The sequence below is a fragment of the Lynx rufus genome, unplaced genomic scaffold (genome assembly GCF_022079265.1).
Source record: "Lynx rufus isolate CCGP_SWC_20201006 ecotype Redwood Valley unplaced genomic scaffold, mLynRuf1.p SCAF_6, whole genome shotgun sequence".
NCBI classification, from domain to species: domain Eukaryota; kingdom Metazoa; phylum Chordata; class Mammalia; order Carnivora; family Felidae; genus Lynx; species Lynx rufus.
In genome coordinates this window covers 28467867-28488196 of record NW_025814878.1, presented here as the reverse complement: position 1 = coordinate 28488196, position 20330 = coordinate 28467867, and the positions used below count along the sequence as shown (strand labels likewise).

The following is a 20330-nucleotide window of genomic DNA, read 5'->3' as shown; positions in this document are numbered from 1 at the left end:
CAGGTGCCCCTAAAATTTTTTTGAAAAGAATAAAATAACAACAGATGATGAATAAAACACAAATATCAAAACAGGAGACACAAATTCTATCTTATCAGCAGCTGTATTTAATGATTGGCAGACAAGATTGTAAAAATGATCCAACTACATCTCGTCTACTAGAGACTTAATTGATATTTAATGACACGAATTGCTTAAAGATAAAAATAGGGGCAAAGGTGTAACATGCAAAGAGAAACCGAAAGAGAGAGTGAATGGCTACTAATATCAGACTAAATAAACTTTGAGACAAAAATTGTTCCTAGAGTTAAAGGAGGATATTTTATAATGGGAAGAAAGCCAACCCATTGGGAAGATACAACAATTATAAACTGATATACCCCTAATAACCGAGTCCCAAAACTGATGTGGTAAAAACTGACAGAATTGAGGGGAGAAAGAGACAAGTTAGTAATCATAAAAGTTGGAGACTTCAATACCCCAGTTTCAATAATGAACAGAACCACAATAAGCAGATGATAAATGAGGGACTAGAAGTTTAGAACTGCTGCTATTCCTGGAGAAGATAACATGGATTGTAAGGACTCGGAACGGGATATAACAAGTACATCATAAAATGAGGACCCCTAGAAGATGATATTGAAGGGAGTTTTGAAGAAAGTGATTTATAGAATTATTTATTGAAAACTATTAAAAAGAAACTAAAAGCAGGTTAAATTAACTAACAAAGATAAAATAATTTATGCACTTAAAGATCACATTAAAAATTCCCGAACTGAGAAAACTTCATTGCAATTTTAAAAAAATTAGAAAGAGAGAAGCAAAGCTCCTGTAGAAACTTCAGAGTCCTTTCTATCCTGCTTCAAGAACACAAAATAAAATTTCACCAACTATCCAATTTAGAGTTAATCTACCTCACAAAGATAGAGGAGAAGATTTTCAAAGTAAACGAAAAGATCAGCCATAAAGGTAAAGAACCGGACACCGGAAAGGGGGAAGCCATTTTTTTTTTTAAAGAAATTTTGAAAGAAGCATTAGCTATTATCAAAGTTGCTTATATCCCATGAGAAAAAGTTTATAATAGTTTGAGGGCTCTGTTGGCTGAAAGAAACCTCAATTACTTACTAAAAGGAAATGCATGCATTGGTCAAAAAAGCGGTAAAGAAGAATTTAAGCATTTTGAAAGTTTATTGACATCCCAGTGTCTCAAACGGGGCATTTGGCAGAGGCCCAAGAGGACCGCCAAGAAATCCTCTGGCGTAGAGATTTCAAGAAAGGACGGGCATCAGGCTGTGACCGTGTAAGGATCCACACTCAGTGCCTCAGGCAGATCAGATGCCGCCGCTACCTCCATCCCAGGAAGACAGGAGCAGCGTTCCTCCAGCTGGGAATCCCCATCATGTCACAGAAGGCTTTCCCCGTGAGCAAGACAGAGCTTATCCCGGAGCTGCCTGTGCTGACAGATGCCCAGAACCTTCTTTTGGCCCAGCCTTCCCACTTGAATGTGGCACCACTAGCCCAGGCTCTAGTTCTCCTGTGGGAGGGCAGATGTGACAGAGGAGTCCCAGGGACTGGTTCCCGAGAGAAGGATCTCCTGTCCTTCCCCTTATTCTGAAAAATGAGGATGAATTTGATCAGAAACCTCTCTACTGAGGGACTTCCCTGACCCAACACATCTTCCACAGGGAACAAAAAATGTCTGGACACTAAGCATTAAACGATACTAAGTAATAAACACTAAGTCATCAAATGTAATGTGGCAATGGCATTAAAAACAGACTGATAGACTAATGGAATCAAGAGATAGTGCCCAGAACATACCCATGTCTATTTGGAAACTTAATATACAATAAAAGTGTCACCATAAACCGATAAGAAAAGGATGGATTGTTTTGTAATTGGTATTGAGAAAGCGGCTCATTATGTGGCGATCCCTACTCAATAGTGTATAGAAGATGGACTCCAGATGAGTTAAAGGTCTGAACACGAAAGTGAAAACAATAAATTTAATAGAACAAAGAGTAGGACAACGTCTTTGTGGCTTAGGGCACGGGAAGGACTGCTTCCTACAAATTAACAAGAAAAAGATGCTAACTCGTTTAAAAAATGGGCAATGGATCTAAAGAGAGAATTTTCTAAAAGAAGAAATTCACAAGGCTAACAAACATGTGGGGAGATGCTCAGACTCATTAGTTATCCAGGGAAATGCAAATCACGGCAAGAATGAGATTCCCCTTGATGCTTCTTAGACTTGGCAAAGTTTAGAAGGCTGAATAATGCCAGGGGTTGGCAGGAATACGAGGGGACACATGGCTGTGGTAACAAGACAAAGTCACCTGGCAAGGAAGTGGTCAAATGCAGTAGATGCACACCCTCCACCCCGTCAGCTCCACTTCTGGGTACACAACCCAGAGAAGTAACACACAGGTAGGGCCAGAAGCAGACATGTATGACGGTGTTCCCTACCACACAGCTCCTGGTGGGGGAGGAACAGGGCTTGAGGTAAGCAGTACGTTATAATCACTGCAATCATGGGCTAGAATACACTAATGTGAACGAGTCTCAGAGAGTATTAGTGAAAAAAGTGAAACAAGAATGAAGTCTAGAATACCATTTACATTAAGTCATATATATATATATATATATATATAAACCCAACTGGAACACTTACAGATAAAAAGATGCATACGGAACGCTTTGGACTGGTGGCCCAAAGGCAGAAGTGAGGGAAGAGCAGATAGGGAAGAGAACACAAAGAAATGTACAGAACAAGAGCGAGGCTTACACAGGACAATGACCATGATACACCATGGACTGAGTTTGACTCCCTCAACTCTAATTACACCTGAGATTTTTCACACACACCCAAATACTACAAGGTAAAATTCCACTACCCTGCCACGCAGCTCTATACAATTCATGTAAGCTTTAAAAATTTTTTTTAAACATTTATTTATTTTTGAGAGACAGAACACGAGCAGGGGGGGGGGCAGAGAGAAAGGGAGACACAGAATCCAAAGCAGGCTCCAGGCTCTGAGCTGTCCGCACAAGAGCCAGATGCGGGGCTCAAACTCACAAACTGCGAGACCATGATCCGATCCAAAGTCAGATGCCTAACTGACTGAGCCACCCAGGTGCCCCAATTCGTGTAAGCTTTTTTTTTTTTTTTTTTTTTTTTTTAAATTTTTTTTTTTTCAACGTTTATTTATTTTTGAGACAGAGAGAGACAGAGCATGAACGGGGGAGGGGCAGAGAGAGAGGGAGACACAGAATCGGAAACAGGCTCCAGGCTCCGAGCCATCAGCCCAGAGCCCGACGCGGGGCTCGAACTCACGGACCGCGAGATCGTGACCTGGCTGAAGTCGGACGCTTAACCGACTGCGCCACCCAGGCGCCCCTCGTGTAAGCTTTTAAAGCCAGTGTCGTCGTCATTTGAACAAGATGTCAGCAACTTATGTAATTACTCAGTTAAGTCTGCCATTTTGAGAATCTAATTATACCTCTGTTTATAAACATAAGACAAAGTATAGTCAAAGACAATTAAGCAAAGGAAATAGATTTATCAATTCACAGGGCTGCAAATTGCTTAGACCTAAAACTAAAAGTCAGATGCGTAAGAGCGATAAGACAGCTGTTGAGTTTGGCTTCATGACCATACAAGCAGCCGTGACATGAGGTCATGGGGTTGGGAAAAGATTTTTAAACATTGCAAAATGTGCAATATATTGTAGGATTGGTCTGAAAACAGTCTGGGATTCTCACAAGTACAGCCATCCATACAATGTGGTGATAAGTCTTAGCAGCAGAATATGAGCAACCTGGGTATATTTAGGACTCATGGGTGGATACTTTAACACTGTGGATGCTCTGGGTTTCATAGTGTAGTTTAAGCAGCACTAAACTGGCCTGGGAGATTGGGATGGGAGGAAAGTTAGGGATAAAAAGTCCGTGGCCAATACTCAGACCCAAACAAACTCAGCAGCTGCCTGGGTTATCTGCAGAAGCCCATGAGACAAAGGTAAGAAAACCACCTTCCTTCACAGAGACATCTACCTTCAGTTCTTTGTAAATTTCTGCCAACCATAAAAAGAGAAATAACAGAAATGAAACAAAGCAAATGAAAATCTCTTCCTCTCCTTTATTCCTTTCCAAAACCGTCCTCTATTTCATCCAAACCCACTTCCCTGCCCTTGAGAAAACAGCCTGACTCCTGACTTCTTGCGTCCATCAGCATTTTCCAGCTCTGTCGCACAGGAAATAACTGTTTTCTGTATTATGGAAATATTATGTCCGGGCAAGAGAGTTTAAAAGATGTGAAAGTTACCAAAGTATCTTAATCCAAATATCTTTAATTTTCAGAAATCTTAAAGATATTGAAAAGGAGCTATCAGAAGTTCAAGCTGGAGATGGGAAGTAATTCAGGCAATTTATCTGAAGTATAAAATTCCACGAGATAAGTGGTATATTCAGTGGATTTGTCTTTCCATTCTTCTTAGGGTTTTTCCGTTTGCTTAATCACTGTTCAGGGTAAAAAATACAGAAGCACACTGTTTCTGTAATATTCGAGTGTAAAATTTCTCCCATTCCTTAAAGGTTTGGGCTTTAGAAAACAGCAGGTCACAGACACGGATGTTACAGTCTTAGAAAGAATCAGCCATCTGTGGCTCCGTTTGTAAGAAGGAGAAAAGTAAATCTTGACCGATTAGATATGTTTGCCAGAAAAAACACTGTGTCTTCAGGTGTGAACAATGACCACTTTAGAATCTCTTTTTGCCCCAGCTGGCTGGTAGGAAGGTCAAAACGAAATTCTGTTGTAACTTAACTCATCTCGGACCCTGGTACATTCATCTGTGTTGGGTGTGTGTGTGTGTGTGTGTGTGTGTGTGTGTGTGTGTTGTAGCAAAATCCCCTGCATGGATCTTAGCAGGATTCATCTGAGGATTCAGGCTTGTCTTGGGGGCCTGGGGGAGGAGAAAAGAAGGGAAGATTCGCGAAGGGTGTCCTCACATGAAGTGTTGAGAGGGAACTGAAAGAGAAGTGTAGAGACTGGTTCAGTGATGATGTGTCAACAAAAGAGAGGAGCTGCCATTTGGTTTGTGTGATCCCTGATTCCCCGAATGTGCCCTTGAGTTCCAGTGCTAGCGACAATTGCTCATCTTCCGATTTACCATTAATTCATTCCATTGAATTTTGGTAGGCCGTGCATCATAGAACAAAAAGGAAAACTGAATTTGCAAACCTTTAATTTATTTCGAAGGGAGCTCTATTTTTCGTATACTGAAAATCAAATTTTGTGAAAAAGCCAATCTATGTGTAACATAATTATGCCCCTTTACAAAGTGACTTTTTTTTTTTTAATTTTTTTTTTTTCAACGTTTATTTATTTTTTTGGGACAGAGAGAGACAGAGCATGAACGGGGGAGGGGCAGAGAGAGAGGGAGACACAGAATCGGAAACAGGCTCCAGGCTCTGAGCCATGAGCCCAGAGCCCGACGCGGGGCTCGAACTCACGGACCGCGAGATCGTGACCTGGCTGAAGTCGGACGCTTAACCGACTGCGCCACCCAGGCGCCCCAAAGTGACTTTTTATTTTTAAGAGGATAAAAGATAACTAAAATGGATCTAATTCTGTGTTATCATGAGTATTATTTATTTATTTTTTTTATAAATAATTATTTATTTTGGTGGGCAAAGCGCAAGCGAGGGAGGGGCAGAGAGAGGGGGGCACAGGATCCAAAGCAGGCTCCGCGCTGACCGGCTGACAACAGTGAGCCCAATGTGGGGCTTGAACTCATGAACCGTGAGATCATGACCTGAGCTGAAGTCGGACGCTCAACCGACTGAGCCACCCAGGTGCCTCTATCCTGAGTATGGTTTATAACTGGAATACTGCGGTCAAAACTTCTAAAAAGTTACACCACTAAATCTTTACCTTTCACCTGTCTTTTCGTGGAAGAGGAGGCATAGAAGTTTTATTATCTTAACTGGCCTATGACTTGGAAATCTTACTGAAAATTATAAGATATTTAAAATGTACACACCTTCATCTAATTTTTTTTTCTTTTTTATGATGTGGGGATGAATGTTTTGCAAAACATGTTTAAAAATATTCCTGCTCCCTGGAGCTTACAGGTAGTAGTAATAAAACTGAGACAACCAAGATCGGCTACCCTAGTTCGATCAAATAAATATACCAGCTAAGAACGAAAATGGAATATTTACACCAAGTACAATCACTAACATCAATGCATCTGTGGCGAAGAGTAAGGATTACATATTCATGTTGGATTGGGGTGGAAACACAATTGGCCGTCACGGGATTTGACTTCTATACTTGGTAGTTTGGACATCCTTCCTTAAGGAGTTCATTCACTTTATTAGCAGGGACCATTTTTTGTTCTTGACCATATTTGGGGGCCCTGAGGTAGGGATATGTATAGGATCTCAATAATTAGGACCTGCGTGCACATTACTTACAGCAACCCCCCCTACTGAGGGATAGATCTACAGGCGCTGCCTGGTCCTTAGGCCTGGGGCATTGCAGGGTTGGCACAGGGGACCCTCTGGGCAAGGGAAGAGCCAGATGGGGTTTATATCCATGCACGTGGCCTACCTTCCTCCCTGAAACCTTGGGGATAGAGGCTACCCCACGAGATGAGTCTTTAAAACTGTCTGTAACCATAAGAACAGCCGGAACATAAGATATATTTTATGATGAGAGGAAGAGAAATGTTTCAAAGACCCAGAACATAAGGGCGTTTCCAGGTTTTTCGAAGGTTGCGAAAGAATAAACATGAGATGATGAATAACACACTCTGCTCAAACTGTTTTTAGAAGCCCTCTTTTGGAAATATTATCATTCATATTATTAGTCACACAGAACAGATTTCCCTACCTCCAATTTTCAAAAAGAATATCTGATTTTGTTTTAGTGATCGTAGATGCTGTTACTTAGTAGCCTTAATCACCAGTCAACAAATAAACAGAATATTTAAATATCCAATCTTACTTTTATCCGGACAATTTTAATCTCATCAGAGTTTGTATCAGGAAGAAATTTCTTGGTCTGGCCTCTTCGGTGTCCAAATTTACATTTATTTCTCACCACCTGTTCATCATCTTCTATGGGTCTTCGAACATATTTAAAGCGATCTTTGAGAGCTCGTTTCCACAAAAACTGCATAAATTAACAAAACAAGACAGTTACTCTTCAAGGAGATTGGAATAATCCCACATAAACAATACAGTCTTTATCACTCTTGGGTTTGCAATTCTTTTCACCTCACAATAATAAAATTAATAGAACTATCCTTCCATTTATCTTCACAACAATCTTGTGATATTGCCATAAAAATTATAATCTCTAAATTATAATTAAGGAAACAGAGTCAAAAAAATAATAATATATCCCCCAATGCCACACTGGGGTTTTCTAATTCCCAAAATTGGATGTTTTCTTTTTTTTTTTAATAATAAACTAAATGGATTTATTTCTGATTTTTCATTCTTTTAAATGTTTTTTAATGTTTGTTTATTTTTTGAGAAAGAGCACACAAGCAGGGGAGGGGCAGAGAGAGACACACAGAATGTGAAGCGGGCTCCAGGCTCTGAGCTGTCAATGCAGAGCCCAATGCAGAGCACGAACTGTGAGATCATGACCCCAGCCGAAGTCAAATGTTTAACCAACTGAGCCACCCAGGCGCCCCAAATTGGATGTTTTCTACCATACTTTGCTGTCTCCACGACACATGCCACTTTTCCACTGGGTTCGAAGAAAGAACTGATACTGACTTATGCAGATATGAATTGATGCATTTTCTTAAACATTTTTTCTGTCATCCCTTGAAATTCACATTGGTGAATACTATTGGCATTCATTCCCCAGATATTTGTGGAGCATGTGCTCTTTCAAACACAAAGACCAGGTTTCTTCCCTGGGAGAGAGGAGTGCTCAGGCAGACACAGCATTCAGTCTAGCAGAGGGATGAGTAATTTCAATTCAGAGTGAACAGTGTTATAACAGGGGAAGAGACAGCATTATCTTACCTTGTGCTAGGAGACCACAGAAACCTTCCTGTAGGAGGCACATGTGAGCTGAGGTTTAGATCTCAGTGTCAGAAAACTACACCAGGGGGTTGGAGACAGCAGGTGGGATGCCTGGTAAGGGTTAGATAGAAGTTCCAGGCAGAGGAAGCAGCCTGTGCAGTGGACAGAGGGATAGCTCGTGCCATTTGGAAAGCTGCCAAGAGCTATGCATGACCGGGAAGCAGAGGTCACCATGGGGAATGGCAGAGAATAGGCTAGGAAATAAGGCAAGAGAGAGAAGTGAGCTCAATCCTAAAAGGCACGGTTACCCCATAAAGGAGCTTCACGGTAATCCAGAACCAGATCTTTTCAAACCCCTGTCAGTGGACAGGTTACATCGGCATCTAATAGGGAACTTTTGTCCTGGGTTCTTCCTCTAAAACAATGGTTCTCGAACTTTAACCCGAATCTCAATTCCAGGATGGCACAGGTTGCTGGGGCACCTGGGTGGCTCAGACGGTTAAGTGTCTGACTCTTGATTTCAGCTCAAGTCATGATTTCTCACGGTTCTTGCGATCAAGCCCCATGTCGGGCTCTGTCCTGACAGTGCAGAGCCTGCTTGGAACTATCTTTCTCTCCCTTTCTCTGTGTCCCTCTCCCACTCATGCTCGCTCTTCCCCCACCCCTCTCAAAATAAACACACACACACACACACACACACACACACACACACACACAGGTTGCTGGGCTAGTCTTTCAGAGTCTGTGGTTGGGTATGTCAGGGTATGTAAGAATCTGCATTTCTTACAGGTTCCCAAAGACACTAATGCTGCTGGCCCAGACCCTAGAGATTCTGATTCAGTAGGTCAGAGTGGAGCCTGGATGTCTGTATTTTTCAAGGCTTTATAGGTAATCCAGCTGCAAAGCCAGGCTAAGAAGTCCTCCTAGGCCACATTGAGGGAGAAAGCAGATGTTCAGATCTGAGCTCTGAGAGAATCTGTCTGCCATGTGCAGTGTTTGGGAGATCAAAGACATGGGCAACAGCTGAGGGACACAACTGGGCTTTCTCAACGAGCCAACATGCTCTTCCTCTGCTGGGCCTTTGATTTTGGCCTGGAAAGCTCTATCCCTGTCCTCCCTGACCCTGCTCGTATCTAGTTAATCCTGCTCTGCCTCCAGATCTCAGCTCAGCCATCACTTCTTTATGGAGGCCTCTCAGGCCCTAGAAGCTCTTTTCCCTTGGTCATCAGCTCTCACCTTTCCTTGTCCACACTTACCACACTGGGGCCTTACCTTCATCTTTGTGATGCTTTTCTGTTCTGTTCTTTTCATTCTTCCTCTCTTTACTTTCCCCCCTTCCTTCTCTTCTTCCTTCCCTCCCTCCTTCCTTCCTTCTCTCTTTCCTTTCCTTCCATTAGGCTGTAAGCACACAAAGGCAGGTTCATGTCTGCTTTGCCCACCAAGCCCAGCACAGTGCCTGATGCATCTTGAAACTACAAATATTGGACACCTTGTGTCAGTCCTCTGTGATGCAGAGGGACCCAGGTGTCGAAGGAACAGGCTAGAAGCAAGACTCAGAGTTTTGGCCTTGCTTGGTGAGGAACTTAGTGCGTGAGGAGTATCCCTACACTTAAAACCTGAACCTCAAGGCTGCTTCTCAGCCCCTTGACTTCCGGCAGTGCACTATGCTTGAATAGGCCCAATACTGGGTGACTTTGGGCACATTTTCTAAGCTCTGTTTCCTCACGGGCAAATGGGAATGCCACTGAAATCACATTAGTAGCGTGGCTAGCACTTAGATTTTGCCATTCCTTGTTCCCTGGCTTAAGTTTCTATGGGTTATTCCCTACCCTTCAGAAGAAAGACTTCCATTGGGAGGGCCCAGGGTCTAGGCCTCGTGTGTATTAGCCAAGAAACCTGTCAGCAAGTAACCTTTGTCTTAGTTTCCACAGCTATAAAATAGAACAACCAGACCGGTGCCGTAAACTGCACTGGGCTTTGGGAGACTGAAATGAATAGCTACTCATGGAAGTTATTTGTAAAGTAAAGTGCCGTTTGTTCATAAAACCTTCCAAGCCCTGGAGAGGAGTGCTGTGGGTTGAGGTCAGCCGACAGCTTTGACTCTGATTAAGCTCCTAGCTATGTATGAGTCAGAGACTCTTCATCACCTCCCACAAGCTTGTGGGTCTGCCCTCAGCCACCACTGTTTTACAACAGCACAGAAATAATGGATAGTTTATATTCTTCTTAGCCTTAAAATATGAAATAATGCAAACACACTTTTCCCCTCATGTTTCCTACAGCTCTGAAGTCCTTCTAAACCTGCTGATGTGGTGGGAAGTATTATAGCACTCAACTGTTAGGATTTTTTTTCTTTTTTTTTGGTTTTTAAACTTTTTTTTAATGTTTATTTATTTTAGAGCACGAGCAGGGCAGGGGCAGAGAGAGAGGGAGACACAGAATCTGAAGCAGGCTCTGGGCTCTGAGCTGTCAGCACAGAGCCTGATGCGGGGCTCAAACTCACAACCTTGAGATCATGACCTGAGCCAAAGTCGGACACTTAACTGACTGAGCCACCCAGGCGCCCCCAGGATGTTTTTCAATTGCCAATTTCTTTTTCCCAGCCTCTCCCCTCTCTTCTTATTAACTGTCTGATAGGAACAGGGAAAAGACAAATTGGCAAGTACTTACTGAGCATCTACCATTTTTATACCTAAGAAAATGAGCAATAATTGCATAATATCATATACGTATATACATAATATCATATACATGCCTGGCACCATGAGTTCCTTACACAGATGCCTCAGTAGAAAATCCCATGTCACTGAATAATCATCGTCCTTAGCCATACTCTTCCACCTGGGGGGGGGTGGGGTGGGCAGTAGGGTGGAAAGAGCTATATGGATACAGCTCTCCTTTAATTCCTCTGAAATAAAAAATAGTCCTGGGGGCGCCTGGGTGGCTCAGTCAGTTAAGCATCTGACTTCAGCTCAGGTCATGATCTGGCGGTTTGTGAGTTCGAGCCCCACATTAGGCTCTGTGCTGACAACTCAGAGCCTGGAGCCTGCTCCGGATTCTGTCTCCCTTTCTCTCTGCCCCTCTCCTGCTCACAGTCTGTCTCTGTCTCTCTCAAAAATAAATAAACATGAAAAAAATTTTTTTAAATAGTCCTGACATTATGGGCACCCGATCTAGTACATGAAATAGTCCCTGGCATCACCAGCAGGTTTTGGCTCCACATTTTAAACCCAGATATAATGTTTAGGAAACTTTCAGACAAACTTAGAATATGAAACATCTTACATGGCAACTGGACTAGACTTGTCCAAAAAATAAGTATCAGGGAAAAAAATAAAAGAAATTAGAAAAAAGAAATTAAAGGGGCGTCAGGGTGGCTCAGTCAGTTAGGTGGCCAGCTTCGGCTCAGGTCATGATTTCGCAGTTCATGAGTTCGAGCCCCACGTCCGACTCTCTGCTGACAGCTCAGAGCCTGGAACCTGCTTCGGATTCTGTGTTTCCGTCTATGCCCCTCCTCTGCTCATGCTCTGTCCCTCTCTCTCTCTCAAAAATAAATTTAAAAAACATTAAAAAAAAAGAAATTAAAAAGACATAATAAACAAATGCAATGAATAATCCTTGACTAGATTTTATAGTAAAAAATCCATTTCAAAAACATATTTTGGAATAATTGGAGAAATGGGAATACGGGTTATATATATTATTATGTAATTATTATATATCATATTATGCAATTATTGCTAATTTTCTTAGGTATAAAAATGGTATCGTTCTTGTAGAGGAGATCATCCGTATCCTTACAAGATACATGCTGAAGTATTTAGGAATGGTGTCGGAAACTTGTTTTTTGTTTCCAAATGCCCAGCCAAAACAAATAAAGAAACATGAGACAGGAAAAATAAATGTGGCAAAATATTAACACTTACTGAGTCTAAATCAGTGATTCTTTTTAAAAGAATTTCTTTTTCTTTGTAGAGAGAGAGAGAGTACACAAGGAAGAGGGTGAGAGAGAGAGAGAGAGAGAGAATCCCAAGCAGGCTCTGCACTCAACCCATTGCTCAACATGGGGCTCAAAGGCTCAATCACAACCCTGGAATCACGACCTGAGCCGAAATCGAGGGTTGGAGGCTCAACCAACTGAGCCACCCAGCCGCCCCAGTGATTCTTAATTATCAGGATTTTGTCCTCTTCCCAGAATGCACATGGCAATGTTTGGAGACACTGCTGTTGTCATAATGGTTTGGGTGAGTGGGTGGGGCTACTCAGGGATACTGCTAACTAACCTACAGTGCAGAGGACAGCCCCCACCACAAAGAATTATCCAGCCTAAAATATAAGTACTACCAAGGTTAAGAAACCTTGATCTAGATAAAAGGGTATATGGGTGCCCATTGTAGCATTCTTTCAACTTCTGTCTGGACTTACGAAAATAAAAAGTTGCAAATAAAGTTAGCCCTAAAAATGACAAAGAGCTTGCTCACTTGTGCTCACTCTCTCTCCCTCACTCTCTCTCAAACACACACACACACACACACATTAACATTCTCAGAAAATTTCTGTCTTCCACTGTAACATTAGAAACATAACCTCACGCACACTTGCAGGGAGAATTTGGGTAAATATCTACCATGCACCAGAGTTTCCCTTTTCATTCTATGTAACATGGGCTGTACATGCTAAGCAAACATGGGCTGTAACATGCTAAGCAATTTTTCAGGTCTCCATATCAGTTCACCATCTTTCATTAATGCCACTGGGGATGGAGGTGGCTAAAATGCACACAAAATTGAAGTAAGCATTATTCATTACTTTCTATTTGACTCACTTTCATAATCATGAAACTAAAGGTCAAAATGTAAATAGATAAATATATATTTGCTTACATGAATGCAAATATTCTCTGGATGGAATCTTTGATAGCATTAGTTACTTCTGGGGAGGAAAATTAGGGGGCAGACAAGAGGTGGGAGGGAGACTTTTCCATTCATAGCCTGCTGTAGCTTTTGAATTTTGAACTCTGTGAATATATAATTTATTCAAACAGCATATTTAAATTATTTCTAAAAATACAACTAGCTCTATGCACAGTAACACTGATTAATCGGCAGATAGTATACTTGAGTGTAGAAGACATTCTTAGAATCAATTTTGTTAGCCACATAAGTGTGATTATCAATGTTAGGACTCTGGGTTTGTTTTCTTTGTAGTTTTTGGGAATTTTTGTATAGATTTTTTTTTAGAGAAAATTAGGTTTATTTTGCAGTATGCTTTTATATGCAGCAGCTTACTTTAGAAAGGATGTCATACGAGAACCAAAAATACCTCAATTCCAGTCTGGGCTTCAATAGTTACTAGTTCCAGACATGGAATCCAATCTCCTTCCTGAGACTGGATGGTAAAAAAGAATATATATGGCACTCTCCCACTCAGAAAATTCTGATTCTATCCCCACATAATAAACATTTCTTGAAAATACAGGAAGAAAATAGAAGGAAGGAAAGGAGGAAGGAAGGCACTTCCTTCTAGTGATGATAGCCCTGGTATAGGTGTCACATCCTTCTCTCTTTTAAAAAAATTTTTTTTAAATATTTATTCATTTTTGAAAGACAGAGACACAGTGTGATCAGGGGAGGGGCAGAGAGAGAGGGAGACACAGAATCTGAAACAGGCTCCAGGCTCTGAGCTGACAGCACACAGCCCGAAGCAGGGCTCGAACTCACAGACCGCGAGATCATGACCTGAGCAGAGGTAGGATGCTTAACTGACTGAGCCACCCAGGCACTCCACATCCCTCTCTTTTGGGGTATTACATCTCTCTTTTTTTAAAAAACATTTTACTTTTTAATGTAGTTTTTAGATTATTCACTTTGAGAGAGAGAACACAAGCAGGGAAGGGGCAGAGAGAGAGAGGGAGAGAGAGAGAGAGAGAGAGAGAGAGAGAGAGAGAGAGAGAGAGAGAAAGAAAGAATCCCAAGCAGGCTCCACACCCAGCACAGATCCTGACATGGGGCTCAATCCCACAACCCCAAGATCATGATCTGAGCTGAAATCAAGAGCTGGATGCTCAACTGACTGAGCCACCCAGGTGCCACTTGGGTATTATATCCCTTAAAGACCCTTCCTAGAGACTCCACATTACACATGTTTTGAGGAAGAGACAGAAAGATGCTGATGGAGAGACAAAGAAGACAAAGGAAGTGGATGTGGAAGGGAGGAACAGGTGGAGCACAGGGGATTTTTAGGTCTGTGAAAATACTCTGTAAGATACAGTGATGATGGGTACGTGTCCTTATGTATTTGTTCAAACCTTTAGAATGTACAGCCACGAGCATGAATCCTAATGTAAACTATGGACTTGGGTGATAATGATGCATCAATATAGATTCACCCTTTGTAGTAAATGTACCACCCTTGTGGGGGATATTCATAATGGGAGGGAGGCTATACATGTGGGGGCAGGGCTACATGAGAGATCTCTGTACCTTCCTCTTGCTGTAAACCTAAAACTGATCAAAAAAGTCTATTTTTTTTAAAGAAGACAAAGTGGGGGGGGGCATCGGGGTGGCTTAGTTGATTAAGCATCCAACTTTTGATTTAGACTCAGATTATGATCTCAAGGTTCACAGGATCCAGCCCTGCATCGGGTTCTGCACTGACAGTGCATCCTGTTTGAGATTCGCTCTCTGCATCTCTCTCTGTCCCTCCTGTGTTCACTGTCCCTCTCTCTCTTTTGCTCTCTCAGAAATAAACATTTAAAAACTCCATTTAAAAACACTTTTTGAAATAATTGGAGAAACGAGAGTATGGGTTACAAGTATTATTATCAAAATAAATAAATAAAGATTAAAAATAAAAAGGCAAAGGAACACAAGAGAGATAGAGAAGGTTTTAAAAGAGAGCAGAGCCAGACAGAGAGGTGGGGGAGGGAGGGAGGGTGAGAGAGAGAGAGAGAGAGAGAGACCAAAGCTAAGAAAAAAAAAAACAGGGACTGACAGAATGAGACAGAGCCAAAGGAACGGAATCAGAGAGAGACCAAAATAGAGACAAGTAGCCAGAAAAGACAAAGAGAAACAGACACACACACAGATGGACAGACAGAGACTGAGGGAGGGGGAAATGGGGCATACAATGACTGGACGGTACAAAGCTATTATTTTAAGATGGGTTGAGATGGATGGAAGGGCCCCATGTGGTCACTTACAAAGCCACAGCCATCCTCGTCCAAGAAAGGGTGGGCTTGCAGCAAGGCGTTGACCACGTCATTGTATTGCTGGGTGCTGGGATACCTGTTCAGTGCAACAAGAAGGACATTTTTCACTTCAAGCAGCCCAATTTCCTTCCTATGAGTCCAAATTATACTCACTTTTCTTCCAATCCTTCTGTATAACAATGTAGACATTCAAATATTGGGCAATGTTGGACTTATTACTAATATGTCATCCAAAATCTAAGGAAAATTGGTTCCAAATGAATTCTACTCTACTCCGAAAACAGACCCTCTCCCAGAGCACGAAGTCTGGCCTATTATTACTCACAGTGAGCCTTCCAGATACTTAGTCATGTCGGCCTGGAGAAACTCAATGATCCTTATCCTCATGCTGTGATCGGGACACTTTTGTTCTGCTAACATGCACTTGACATCATAGGGAAACTCTGGTAAAACATACGACTTAGTCCATTGCAATGCTTTATTCCTTGCTAGAACATGTTTCACATTCCTTCTGTTAAATAAAAACACACAGTGAAATTCTATTTCAAATAGATGCAACTTATGAATTCTCTACATCCCAAGAAATGTGGAATTAATCAATCCTTCTCACACCCGTTCATCTATCCACAAATGTCTGGGAGGGCTCATTAGCTATCTCTGTTTTCTTTCCCTTTGCACACACATAAATAATTTGTAGTTCTGGGGGGAAAAATATCTTAATAAAATAGACTGTGGAATAAAGCCTAAAGTTGGAAAGAAGATTGAACCATATATCTTGAAGATATGTGATGCACAGCTCAAAATTGAACAAGATACCAACTAAAAGAGAGTAAGCTGCAACTCAGCAAAGCAAAAGAGGCACACAAATAAAGTCTTGGTGCCTGATTAAGAAAGTTCTTCTAATTAATTTATTCTGTTACTGTTTATAGTGAAATACAGGATCCACTTAATTTGGTTGGTCTTTGGCTACTTTTTAAATCTATTTTTATTTTTTAATTTAATTTTATTTATTTTTTTCTTTTTAGAGAGAGGAAGAGTGAGCTGATGAAAGGGGTAGAGGAGAGAGAGAGAGAGAGAGAGAGAGAATCTTAAGCAGGCTCCACACTCAGCACAGAGCCCGACAGGGACTCAGTCCCACAACCTTGGGATTATGACCTGAGCCAAAATCAAGAGTTGGCTGAGGCACCCCAGTCTTTGGCTATTCTAATAAGGTAAACGTAGTTTCTGAATTAAAAGTACGTCAGATACTTACATTCAGATGAAGTTTCTACAAAAGGCTTCAGAAAACTATAGCTACAGAAACCAAATCAAGCTCATCAGTGTTTACCGGGGGCTGCAGGTTGGAGTGGGGACTGACGGCAGAGGGGCGCAAGGGGAGTTATTCAGGGGGATGGAAGTGCCAAAATGGACTGTGACAATGACTGTGCACCTGTACAAATGTGCTAGAGCTAACTGAGCTGTATATTTTAAATAGATGAACTTAATGTTATGTAAACGATACTCCAATAAAGTTATTTATAGAATTAAATATGAGAACCACTTGAAAACCCTAAAGTCAATAACTGAACATTAAGTGTGTAAAAAGAAGAATCTATAGGAAAATTTCCACACAACTTATCAGGGGCAATAGGCTTGCTTTGGAATGGAAGTGAAGTAGGAGAGGCAAGCCAAGTAGAAGACAAAGAACAGAAGGATTTCCTGAATCAGCCTAAGTAGATTTATTTTCTGGCACGCCCATGGAATCCTTAGCAGTCCAAACAAACTTCTGATGAGTTTTGAAAGGCCGGGCTTCCTTTAGAATGTGAGGTCATATATTATAAAAGTGCATGAGCTATAATGAAGCATGGGGGATAAAGAAAAGAGGAGAAAGCACTGTCCTCTCTTTTCATGATAAGCTCTCTGCTTGTTTCCCCTCTTTGGCAGTCCTGTATCAGTGGTGAAAATATGTCCTGGCAGAAATAAGCACATGGATAATTTAATACTTGATCCAACGCAGCAACAGGCAATTCCCAGATGACATTTGTGCTTCAGCCCAAACTATTTCCAGTATGTTTTTCTCTCATTTCATTCAATCATTTAACCAAAAGTAACTGGGGGAGTGGGGGGGGGGGTGTCTATGGTATGCCAATTACTCTTCTATAATCCTGATTTCCTTTCCTATTGTAACAACTTCTTTTTCCCATGATCTCTCCCTTACCCACTCAGACCAAGAGTGTAAAGAAAGGCAAGTTTTGTTTGCTGTATTTTGTCCTTCCCTAAGTTTTTAAAAGGTGCTGTAACTGTGCAGGTGTTAAACTTGGTTTCAGTACATTCTATCTCCTTTGCCCCAGGAGTTTTTGGTAGCTGAAGTAGCTGCATGACGTCTTTGGGCTTTTCAGGTTGCGATCTCTTGTTTAGTACTGCATCAGAGGGTAGCTTCAGGATTCCAATGCTAGCAGATAAGGCTTGCTACAATTTTTACCTTCTTGTTCTATATATTTTTTTCTATATGTCTCTTTTCTTCAAAATAAGGGTAGGGACTATATACCACGGTATTATTTTTGTCAAATGCCCTAATTGTCGCTAGGTATATGCAAGCTCTATCGAAGCTAGGTATTACATCTTGCTTTTAATAGCATTCTTAGGCAAAATCAGAGGCATCATTTTGTTTTCTTTACATTGAAGCGATTTAACAAGGTATTCTGGAAGTGAGGGGAATACAAGTTATGCGATCTAATACAAATCCAGACAAGTATTACACAAGTAAAGGGACTCATCAGAAATTTAAAATACACTCTAGGGGCACCTGGGTGGCTCAGTCGGTTAAGCGTCTGACTCTTGGTTTCGGCTCAGGTCATGATCCTGTGGTTCATGGGATTGAGCTCTGAGTTGGGCTCTGGGCTGATAGCGTCAGCCCAGATACTCTCTCTCCCTGTCTCTGCCCCTCCCTCACTTCTGTGTGAGTGCACAAGTGTGTGTCTCTGTCTCTCAAATTAAGTAAATAAACATTTTTATAAAATAAAAAGAAAAAAAGAAAAAAGAAAAACACACTTTAATTTAGAAGCAGATAACGGCACAATCGTTTCCCATTCATAAAATGATATTTTCATTGAACCAAAAAAAAAAAAATCTTTACTGTGAGGTTAAGATTATTCGTAATATCTTCATTGAGTCAGAGTTGAGCAGAATACCAATGGAAGTCACCCTAAAGCAAGTGCAAAGAGCAGAAAGCAATCCCAAACTGAGCGGACACTAATACTTCTATCCCCACCTCAGTGCCAGGGCTTGTCAACAAAACACCACAAAACAAAAGACCTCTGATCCAACGGATCTCAATCCTGGGTATGCAATAAAATCAACTGAAAAGCTTATAAGACTTTTAAGACAATGTTAGTGGCTAGGATTGATCCCAGTCTAAGCTAATCAAAGTCTATTGCACTAAAGAGTTTATATGTAGAGTTTATTTTGTAATAAAAAAACTTCCAATTAAGTTGACACATTTGATAAATGGCAATATCATCACTGCAATATGCATTAATTTTAAAAAATTATGAAATGAGGTTCTCATGAAAGAAAGTTCATTGGTTTTGAAATGTTGTTTAACTTTGGGGTGAAAAATCATCTAATTTTGCAGACAGTAGGGGGCTCGCCTATGGGAAGGAAGATAGCTGTATTAAGAACAGGTCAAGTTGAGCTCCAGCTCTCTAAGGAAAAATTTCAATGCACAGAAGACAGAGACTGAGCCTTGGAAGTGAGCAAAAAAAGGCGTATGTGTTATCCGGGGACAGGGACCATTTCTTTTATCTCCAATATATATAATTTTGCTTAGTAGAGTTAATGCACAACGACTTTGATGGGAAGATGAATGTGGTCAACTGAAAGGAGTGGTTATCTGAGCAGGGCTGAATTCACTTTGGTCTCAACAATATATCTAACCTTTCAGCGGTTCCTCACTGCATTTGCTACCCTGGTAATCCAACTCACCATTTATGCTCCCAATATGTCCCTCATATCACTCCCATCATGCCTTTCCTTAATCTCTTGCACAGTAACCTCCTCCCAATCTCTTTATTAAGACTGCCTCCTTGAAAATTGATAATTATTTCCTAATTTACAAATTCAGGACCTTCAGGCAATGGCTTTTTCAAGATCTTTCTAACCACACGTAGTACAATTGACCACTTTTTCACAGTCCTGTTTTCGTTCTCATTTTCCTATACGCTATTTTACTTGCTTCCCCTCTTCCCGTTTCTCCAAGAACTCAATAATCTCTTTTCCATGCTTTGCCCTCCATCTCCAGCAACTTGTACATTATTCATTTCATACTCAACATGTCCAAAGTGATTTATAATCTTTTCATTTCAAAACCAGTTTTCCATTTACTGTAGACTGAATTGTGTCCCTCCCACCAACATTCATACAATTGAAGCCCTAATTCCCAATGACGCTGTGGTGAGAGGACTTTTATAGAAATAATTAAGGTTAAATGAGCCCCTGATACATAGGATTAGTGTTCTTATAAGAAGAGACATCAGGGAGCACACTCTCTTTCTCCATCATATTGGCCATTTGCAAGCCAGGAAGACAGCTCTCACCAGAAATTGGCTGGCACCTTGATCTAGGACTTTCCAGCTCCCAGAATGTAAGAAACAAATTTGTTTTTTAAACCACCCAGTCTATTTAATTATGGCAGCTAAGCTAAGACACCATTCCAATTCCCATGTTTCTTTCATTGTATCGCTTTCTCTTAGCAACTCAGACTTAACACTTCACTGTCTTTTTCATCTTAATTCTTTACATCTGGGTATCATGAAAATTTCCCTATATCTTATCTCTTGTATTTGCCTACTTCTCTCCATTGTTCATGTTACTACATTTACCCAGGCATTCAAATGTGGGCTACTTCAGCAATTGACCAGCAGAGTTCTGCTTCTGGAATGGCCTAATTAGCTCACACCGAACCAGCTATCCCTCGAATAATAACTATTAGCACTAGACAAAATACAAAAGCAAATAAACAAGCAAACAAAAATGAATTGAAAACACTGGCAAGTAGAAAAAAAAAACAGGCAGATTCTGAAGAGGAGTCTACACT

At 41.1% G+C, this 20330-nt stretch overlaps 1 protein-coding gene across 3 annotated transcripts in view; it reads right to left on the bottom strand.

The window, feature by feature from the left end:
- Positions 1-20330, bottom strand: part of SAMD3 (sterile alpha motif domain containing 3) — a 57673-nt gene that overhangs the window by 20264 nt on the left and 17079 nt on the right. For all 3 annotated transcript variants that reach the window (XM_047102726.1, XM_047102725.1, XM_047102727.1), the window contains 3 exons: positions 15582-15767; positions 15248-15332; positions 7010-7177 (listed from right to left, as the gene is read on the bottom strand). In XM_047102726.1, the coding sequence (XP_046958682.1) occupies positions 7010-7177; positions 15248-15332; positions 15582-15767 (439 nt within the window). The remainder of the gene's footprint in view (positions 1-7009; positions 7178-15247; positions 15333-15581; positions 15768-20330) is intronic.